Raw genomic sequence first — 9,142 nt, forward strand, 5'->3', positions numbered from 1 at the left:
GTGTGTGTGTGTGTGTGTGTGTGTGTGTGTGTGTGTGTGTGTCTCCCTCTTTCGCTCTCTCTTCTCCTTGTCTACCTTGCCCTCTCCAGTTGGGAATCCATGGCAGAGGATGGCCAGGAGCCTTCGGGTCCCGCGTTGGGCTTGGCTGCCCTGCCAGCAGCTCTGGCCGTGCTCCCAGCCCCCCCTGGGCCATGCAGGAGCAGCCTTGCCGCAGAGACGGGCGCGAAGGAAGGCAGGTCTGGGAGGCCGCAGGCTAGGAGCAGCCGTGCCGGCCACTGGGACATCCCCATCTACCCCCCGCCTAAGAACACACCCGGGGGGCCTCGGTGGTGGCACACCCTGCTGAAGGCTGTGTGCCCATCCGTTCTGCCTAGGATGGCTGTGGGCAGCCTGGACGCCTTCCTCCAGCCTGGCCTTCATCCTGGGCCCATGGGGAGCTTGGAGAGCCCACCAGGTCTCCCTACTCCCAGAGGCTCAGAAAGAACCCTGCAACCATCCACTGTCATCTCCCACCAGGCGTGTCCAGGGGGCAGGTCCGGGGGCAGATCCAGAAAGGGGCAAGGCAGGAAACCGGGGCTTGACGTCAGCTCCCCTGCAGCCCGGTGTGGAGACCTGGGACGGCACGGCTCTGTGTGCTTCCCTGTACAACAGGAGAGGCGTGCCGACGAGGCGGGTGCCAGGAAAGCTGAGCGGTGAAGGGCAGGCGCGTGGCAGGTGCCCTCGGGTGAAGGTGGTGCTGATGCTGACGCGCCGACAGCAAAGCCTGGGCCCTCCAAATGCCACGTGTGGGCTCTCAAGGGGGGCTGCCCCCCAGACGTGGTCCAGCATTACTGTGTGTGCCTACCCATCGCATTCCGTCCAAGGACGTGTCTGGACAGGAAATCACTCTTCTTCCCTCTAATGCTCCTTTGGGAACGAGGCCCGTTAGGGATGGATGGTTGGAGGGGGTGTGCTTGCGGCCTCCCGTGGGAGCACTCTGTCCGGCTGGTGCACTGAGCATCAGGAAGCGGGGAGGCACTTAAAGGCAGAATGTAAAGGGAGGCTGGGGAGGGGGAGCAGAGCAAACGCAGGAAGGCCAAGCACAGCACCAGGGGGAGGTCGGTGGTGATGGAAGGCTGGTGCCCTCCAGGAGCTCCTCCTGGCCCTGACCTGTCACCAAGGAGCCCCCTGCTCCCCGTGGACCAGTGATGTGCTCCTCACAGGTGGGGGACCATGTAGGCAATGCATGGACGTGTCGCCTGATGTCAGTCCTCATCACGTTCCACCTCCCTGCACGCCTCTCTGGGCAGGAGAGAGTTGGGTCTCGACAGGGGAGACACACCGCCATCAGCGCTGCAGGGGCTGTCCCGACCAGCCAGGACCCTGGACCACCATCAGGGCCCAGTGGGGACCGAGCACAACTGCCCAGGACAGGTGGCCCCAGTGCTGGCGCTCCCTAGGCTCTTACGTGTACCAGCAACGGTGACTAGCAGCGTCCAGACCCCACGAGCCTTCCTGGGCCCTCAGGACCGAGCCACTGAACCTATTCACGCGTGGCAGAGCTGAGGCTCAGAGAGGGAGAGCAGCTTGTGGCAGGTGACCTGGTGGCGGGGGGGGGGGCAGTCCCACCTGTCCTGTCAGCCTGAACCGTTGGCCAGCTCTCCTCCACACGGCACCTCCAGAGGGCTCCAGCCCCCCCCCCGAGAAGCTCTGATATAAAGCGGACAGTCTTCCAGCCCAGGGACCCCGACTTCCCAGTCTGCCTGTTTCCAGGAAGGAAAACAAGATGTTTTCCCTGCAGTGACCGCTATGGGGCCACACATTTTCCCCTGATTCTGCCATTCACATCACATCACTATGAGGGCCTTCTTAGCAGCAGTCCCTTGGCCTCAGACCCAGGGGAGCCATAGGGGCCAGCAGCACTGGCCTCCTGGGGACTCTGAGCTCAGGTCTGGCAGATGTGGGGCCCCAGGCTTACAGTGATGTCAGTTCAGGACGCACCCCAAGGACGCAGGCCTGGGGCTGTGGCAGATAAGGGTGGGAGCCCCGCCCGCGGCCCCTCCCCGCCCCCGGCCAGCAGCACGGCCACAGCAGGGAGCAAGGCCTTGCCCAGCTCCTGTGGTCGTGGGGGAGGACGCGTAGGACGAGCAGCCAGGCCGCCAGCACTTTTGGGTGCAGATGGTTCTCATTCCCGTGGCCTCTCTTCCGTAGGAAAAACAAACTAGCCCCGGGCCAACGGCCCGTTTTTATCTTCTGTTTGTTTTTGTTGCCATTTGCCTTTGCCTGTGGGCTGCATTCTGCTGAGGGTCCAGTGGAGGCCCTGGCATTTCCCTGACCTTGGGCAGCTCTCCTGGGAAAGTAGCCCACTTCCTGCTCCCAGAGTCGTCGCTGTCCTGTTGGGCCTCCGTGACTTTTCCGGGGTTTGGAGTCCTCTGGCTGCATCAGGAAGGCTGGGACTGAGAACCACAGGACAGAACCAGGTGAGACCCAGGTGTGCCCTGCCCCCCACAGGCAGGCAGGCAGGACTGCCTGGGGAAAGGCCAGCGGGCCCTGCAGAGCCCTGAGTGGGTGGCTGAGAGGCCACAGGGCAAGGTCTCAGCAGGCAGGGCACCCAGGCATTCACAGAGGAGGGGAGTTCCGGGGCTGGCATATGCGAGGGCAGTGGGAGTGGGGGGCGTGGGCAGTGTCCTTCCAGGTTTTCAGAGTCATCCACATTTCCCAAATAAGACCAAGGTTGGGAGGGTGAGGTGGTGAGCCCTGGTTTCAGGGGTGAGAAGCAGCAGGGTGGGGGGCTCCCCAAGCCAGGCCGCACAGGTCCGGTAAGTGCAGATCCCCCGGCCCCCACACCAGGGAGGGCACGGAGGGGGGGCACAGGACAGTGTTGGCCGTCAGGCTCCCCTGTCTCTGAAGTCGGCAGAGGGCATCCCCCATGGCCAGCACCCCACTGCCAGGCTGAGGAAGGGGATGGGCATGCTGGGGCTGCAGATGAGGAAGGCGGGGGACCACCAAGGAGGGACTGGCCAACCGCCAAATAAAGGCAAGGAGGCCTCAAAGGCCTCAAAGGGCCCCTGGCCTGCGATGCGGAGGCCGGCAGGGCTGCTCTGCCACCAAGGCGCCTCGCGGGTCCCACAACCCCGGGGGCCCAGAGGCCAAGCCATCGCCAGGCCCCTGCCCTCATGCGCCTTCGCCCCCGGAGCCGGGGAGGGGGAGCTGGGGGTTAGGGGGCGCGCTGGCTCAGAGGCCCCGCCCCCCTCCCCGGGGCCCGCGCGCATGGGGGAGGACCCGCGGCTCCGTCCGCGCCCCCTCCCCGCGCGCGGGCGGCGGTGACATCACGGACACGGCGGGAGGGGCGGCGCCCCGCGCGCATCACTTCCTCGGCGCCTCCCGCGGGCGGGCGGACGGACCGACGGACCGAAGGACTGACGGTGGGCGGCGGACGGCGGACGGCGGATAGGCACAGGGCGGCGTGAGCGGGCGGGGGGTGTGCGCCCCCGGTCCTCGGCTACCCCGGCCCCATGGCCGGCCCGGCCCCGCCCGCCGCCGACGAGCTGCCCGGCCCGGCCCGGCGCCTCTACTCCAGGTAGGCTGGGCGGACCGGCGGGGGCCTGCGGGGACGTGCGGGGACAGGAGGGACGCGCGGGGACCCGCGGCCAGAGGCGGGAGGCCCGGAACAAAGGCTGCGGCGGGCGCGCAACGTGGCGGGGACGCGCCCTCCCTGCGGGCTGGCGGCGGTGGAGGCGCGGGGGAGGAGGGGGTGCTGGAGTGGGGGGGCGCCCAGGGTGGCGGGTGCTGGGGTGGGGGGCGCCCGGGGTGGGGGAGGGGATGCAGAGGAAGGGGGCGCCCCTGGTGGCGGTTGCGGGGGAAGAGGGGGCGCAGGGGTGGGGGAGGACATGCAGGGATAGGGGGGTGTGGAGGGTGGGGGCCCTAGGCTTCCCGCTGCTTGTGCTCTTCTGAGTCCAGGATTAGCGGGTGGCTGGATGGTCGGCTGGGATGGACTGCTGCTTGCTGGACCCCCCTCAGCCCCCCTCCACTGCTCTGGGACAGGGTGAGGGAGACCTACAGCTTCACCAGCTGCGCTCCTGACAGCTGGGCCCCCTGGCACAGCAGGTGTGTGGAGGGGAGCTCACTCCCAAGCCTGGCACCACCTCCTCGCTGCCAGGGTCTGGGTTCTCAGGAGGCAGCATGGCTGAAGGGACCAGGCTTCCTCATGGGTGGGGACCTGTCCCCCATGGACCCACCATGAATCTGGGGTTCAGGGACTGCAGGCTCGAATCCAGGCTGCAGAGCCAGCCGGCCAGGTGGGGTGTGTGCCTGCCTGAAAAGGCACCTGCCTCCGGGCAGATTCACGGGTGATACCGGCGGGCTGTGCTTCGTCAGGGATGACACCGGCACAGCACGCCTGCGTGCCGACTCCGGGCGTGTCCAGGGTGTCCTGCACGCTGATGCCAGGTGCCTGAGCTGGGTGAGCACAGGGTCCTCCCAGGGAAATGGACTCTGCCAGGGATGCCAGGGAACCAATACAGTCAGCACGAGTACTGGGCAGGGGCTGGCCTGGCTGCCTCCAGGGCTCCTGACAGGTCCCCAGCTTGGACCGACATCATTCCTAGGACCTGGCTGCTGAGCCTTCGAGGGGCCTAGCCTTGCCCCAAGAGGATCTCCAGCCCTGGCTGGGCAGCGCTTCGGCGGCAAACCTCTGTAGCCACCCCGCCCCCCCCCGCCCTACACCGCCACCCCACCTGCCGAACGAGGCCCTGGTGGCTAGTGAAAAGAAGGCCTTGCCACTCCTCCCACCTTGGTCCCTATGCCACTGGTCAGAGACACAGCCCCCATTGTGTGGTCCCAGGATTGAGTGCTGAGCCCCCCGGCCTGGCTCCTGGGCCCCATGTAGGGGGAGGGGTGTGCGGGTGGGTTTGCTGGCAGCTGACGCTGGAGGCCCGCCCTAGAGGATTCCCTCCACAGCACCCCGGTGGGAAGGTCAGGAGTTGATTGGGTAGTTACGGGCTTCTACCCTGGGAGACCCTGCACAGCTGAGCGTGGGGTCCCTATCGTGCTAGTCCACATCCACAGTCTCGACTTGGGAGTGTGGGGTCCAGCACTAACACGCCAGACAGGACCCTGGCCTGGGGGAGCTGGCCTTGGCAGGGACTGAGCTCAGACGGGATGCTGGGAGAGGCCCTGAGCCCAGCCTGGCATCCTTGCAAGCTGAGAGCTGAGTTCAGCTCGAAGGGGCAAGCCCAGCACAGATTAGGGGTGTGCAGCCCCAAGCCCTCCTGAGGGCCTGTGAGGACACCCCTGGGGGGCTTGCGTGGCCACGGCCAGGTGTGGGCAGGGCAGTTCAGTGCTGGCTTTTGGAGGCTGGCAGGCCGGGGTGGGAGTCGGGGAGCCGTGTGTGGGAGCATCCTGGACGGGTGGGGGCTGTTAGCCGGAGAGGAGGGAACCACTGTCTCGGACCCAACACCCTTGGGCCACAGTGGCTCGGGGTGAAGGAAGGCGTCAGAAGGTCGTCCACCCCCTTGACACTCGGGCCAGGGAAGCCCACCTGGGGCAGGGCTGAGGCGTGCAGGCGGCCCAGCACGTGGGTGCCTCATGACAGGGTCCTTTTGGTCTGACCGCTCTGCAGGTGGTGGTTTGGGGGGACCTCTGGGCCAGGCCTAGCCCACCCCCAGTGGCTCCCTTCCCATACCAAATTCCTGCCTAGTGACTGGGGGACACGGGCTTGGAACGCACACTGAGAGGGGCCTGAACTGCATGTGCCTGTAGGCCCGGCAGGTCCCCAGATGAGGCCTTTGGGGAGGGGACTGGGTCGGGGGGCAGAGGGAGATGGGGGCAGTGGTGCTCAGAACTCTGCTCTACTGTGTCTGGGCCTCTCACCAGGAGCAGGGTTTTGGGAGGGAGGGGCCCATGGGCCCAGGGGAGGAGGGTTCAGGGGACAGGCAGGTGGCCAAGAGGTCGCCAAAAGTGGGGAGGCCCTGGGTGGTCCTCTGCCCGTCCCCTTCAGGCCAGCAGCTGAGTGCTTCCAGAAGTGGGAAGGGGAGTGAGTGGTGAGCTCCCCCACCGTGGGGTGACCTCTGACAGGTGTGTCCCAAACATAAGGCGGCCAGACAGGGGCACCCTTAGGAGCGGGACGGTGTGCCCTGCCGTCTACCTGTCCCCATGCGGCTGCTTCCACCGTATCCCCAGGCACCGGCCCTGGCAGGGCGTCTGGGGAGTAATGGCCTGGCCCCAGGGCTCCTTAGAAACACAGCCCCCAGGTGCTTTCCCAGGCCGGGTGACACACACGTCCCTCCACCAGCAATTCCTGTTCCCACCATGCTCCCTGCCCTGTGCTGTCCTGAAGTCTCCACGTGGAAGGGAGGCAGGATGGCTCTGCTTTGGGGGCAGTGGGGTGAGGTCAGCAGGGGCCCCGGAGCATCTGCTCGGTGGTCCAGACTGGGGGTGACATCCCTGGAGAGGGAAGACAGTGCCTGCATTTAGCAGAGAATGGGGCGAAGGGGGACACAGCCCCCAGTTAACCATGTGGAGTGGGAGTTCGGGGCCTGGCTTGGAGCCCATGGTGGTCAGCGCTGGCGGACTCCATAGGGGCTGGTGGGGCAGGTGGGGGCAGGGTCCTGATGCAGAGCAGGGCAGTTCAGTCCAAGTGAGGCTGGGCTGATGGCTTCTCCTGGGATGCTGTGTTGGATGCCAAGGCCGGGCTGGAAGGGTGTGGGCATGATGCGGTGGCCAGAATAGTAAGGCCGGCCACTTGGGAGTCGATAACCGTTTTATTAACCGGTAAGCCTGTGGGCAGGCGGTAGGAGCTTGGCAGACAGTATCCTGCCTCCTGGCCACTGTGGTCTGGCCACTGGGAAAGCTGACCTGGTGGGCCCTTGCAAGGAAGGGTACGTTGGGCTGTCCCAGCAGAGGTGTGGGGTCTGAGCTCTCCTGGGAAGGTGGTGACTACAGGTCAACGAGGAAGCATCCATTCAGCCTGGATGACACGTCCCAGGTGTAAGGCCGCCCCTCCCAGGGTAAGGGTGTTGAGGTTGCCGGGGAGCTGAGACCACAGCCCTGGGGGCCCTGCGAACTCTGGCCAGCCCAGCCCAGAGCCCCAGGGGGTCTTGTGCCCTGAGGGTGGGGCTCTTGGTGGCCCGTGGGGTGGATAGGCCCCCAGACAGTCCTGCAGGGTGGACGTGTGGCTAGTGGGCCGCAAGGCCAGCTCCACTGGCACTGGGGTGGGTAGCCCAGGGCGGCTGCAGACCGGTCCGTCCCCGGTGTACGTGGGCACATGCCGGTGACAGGGCAAATACCCACAGGCCTGCAGAGGTGGTGTCGGGGGACTGGAACGGCCGCAGGCTCTGGAATCTTCTTCACTGAGTAGGGAAGTGGGCCTGGTCAGGCTGGGTGGGTCTCAGGGAAGACAGGAGAGGGTAGCCTGCCGTTCAGGCAGGCCCTGGGAGGCAAAGTAGGGGGTCTGGGGTTGATCTGAGGGTGCAGGGTTTGGGGTGTCCAGTGTGTTAATAGGAGCGGATAAAAAGAAGGTGACCCAGGCCCGCCCTGTGCCTCTCAGCTGAGCTGTCCTGAGGGGTGGACAGGGGGCATTGGCAGAAGCCTCAGGGTAGGCAGGAGGGTACTTGGGCTGGACTCTCTGGGGAGCAGGGCCTGGTGCGGCAGGCAGCCTGGGACCAGATCCCTCCACCTCTGTCCTCACCTGCCCGGCCCCTCCCAAGACTCAGTCCTGCCAGACCCCTGCCCCCAGAGTGGGCAGGGCCTCCAGGGCTGATGCTGGCCTTGATGTCCTATATCTGGGATGGCCTTTGCCCTGGGCCTCCCACCCTCCCTCTTGCTCTCGGGTTCCTCCGTCTGCTCCGACTTCAGGTAGTTTCAGGGTCGGAGGGAACCCCAGAGCTGCACCCTCTTCCTCTTGCAGAGATGCACAGCCTTGCAGCCCTCTGCCACCCCAGTGCCCATTGCTGAGCTGGACAAGCGGCCTGGCAGTTCCCCCCCCCCAACCCGGGGCCCTGCCCTCCCTGCTGACAATGCTGATCCCCGGCTCTGAGCTGCCTTGATCCCTTGATCCACCTCAGTCCCCGGAAGCCCTGGACAGCCTGCCCGAGGACCTGGGGTCTCTTGGCACCTAGGACGCCAGAGCCTTTGGCCCACCACTCTGGGGTGGGCGAAGGCGGGGGAAGAATGAGGCCGGTGCCTCCCCAGGACCAGCAGCCGAGGCAGGGCAGGTGTTGGGCAGCCAGGAGGGAGGCCTGGAGCCCCGCCATGCCGGCCGCCTCCGCAGAGGGCCAGCCTGCAGCCCTGAGCTTGGCGGAGAAGGCCGTGTGCAAGGTGGTGTATGGCGCCCCCCGCCCCCGCCCCCTGCTGCTGCCCGTGGGCCTGGAGCTGTGGCTGTACGTGCAGAAGATGCGCGACTTGCAAAGGAAGAGGTGCGGCGGGCACCCGGGCAGCTGGGGGGCGACGGGGGAGGGGGCCGGAGGTCAAGGTGCCCCAGGAGGTTCTCGGGCTAAGGAGAGGGGTGGGACGCCCTGCTGCTGCCTCTCCGGGGGCCTCCTCACATTCCTGGCGCCTGTGTCAGACCCGCTGTCTGTGACTCAGGATGGCTGCGCGGGACACCCCATCCGTGGACCCTCCGCCTCCTGTTCTTTGGGGCCCCAGGCCCTTCCCACACGGGACCCTCCTTCACCGCGATGTCTAGGCAGGAATGCAGGGCTGGGGGCGGCCACTCCCCCGTCGAATCTGTCAGAGCCAACAGGGCAAGCTGGGCTCCGGACACGGCAGCATCCCAGCCCCCAGCCCCCAGTCCCGCCAAGTCACCTGGGAGGGGAGGTTGGTCCACTGCGTCGGACGGCATGGTGCCCAGCCGGGCAAGGACGAGCAGGCCTTGATAAAGGAGTGCCGTGCGTGGCAGTGGCCACGGGGGTGCGCGGCTGGGGGTCTCCTGCAGTGTGGTGTCCGGATAGCCCTTCCCAGAGGGTGGTGGGTAGGAGGCCCGAGGCTCTGGCCCCCGGCTCTCGGATAGGCCCCCCAGGCTCCGCTCGAATCTGGAGCAGGCAGGGCGGTGCCGGGTCCCAGAGCCCACCCCTCCCTGGAGGAGTGACCCCAACGCTGGGGAGTCGAGGCCAGGTGAGGGGCACAGTGAAGGTGGGGTGCTTCCCCAGCGGAGAGCTCTGAGCCC

The 9,142-nt window shown here is 66.6% G+C and overlaps 2 protein-coding genes across 3 annotated transcripts in view; one reads left to right on the forward strand and one right to left on the reverse strand.

The window, feature by feature from the left end:
* CCDC187 (coiled-coil domain containing 187) overlaps positions 1-3,137 on the reverse strand; it is a 56,785-nt gene extending 53,648 nt beyond the window's left edge. The window contains exons 1-2 of the mRNA XM_040631371.1: positions 3,005-3,137; positions 2,316-2,435 (exon numbers count right to left, since the gene is read on the reverse strand). Of these exons, the coding sequence (XP_040487305.1) occupies positions 2,316-2,435; positions 3,005-3,137 (253 nt within the window). The remainder of the gene's footprint in view (positions 1-2,315; positions 2,436-3,004) is intronic.
* The window catches only part of GPSM1 (G protein signaling modulator 1), a 31,501-nt gene continuing 24,428 nt past the window's right edge, over positions 2,070-9,142 (forward strand). For both annotated transcript variants that reach the window (XM_040632188.1, XM_040632189.1), the window contains exon 1: positions 2,070-2,459. The gene's annotated coding sequence lies outside the window, so the exon portion shown is untranslated. The remainder of the gene's footprint in view (positions 2,460-9,142) is intronic.

This window comes from Ursus maritimus, unplaced genomic scaffold (assembly GCF_017311325.1).
Source record: "Ursus maritimus isolate PB19 unplaced genomic scaffold, ASM1731132v1 scaffold_17, whole genome shotgun sequence".
NCBI classification, from domain to species: Eukaryota; Metazoa; Chordata; class Mammalia; order Carnivora; family Ursidae; genus Ursus; species Ursus maritimus.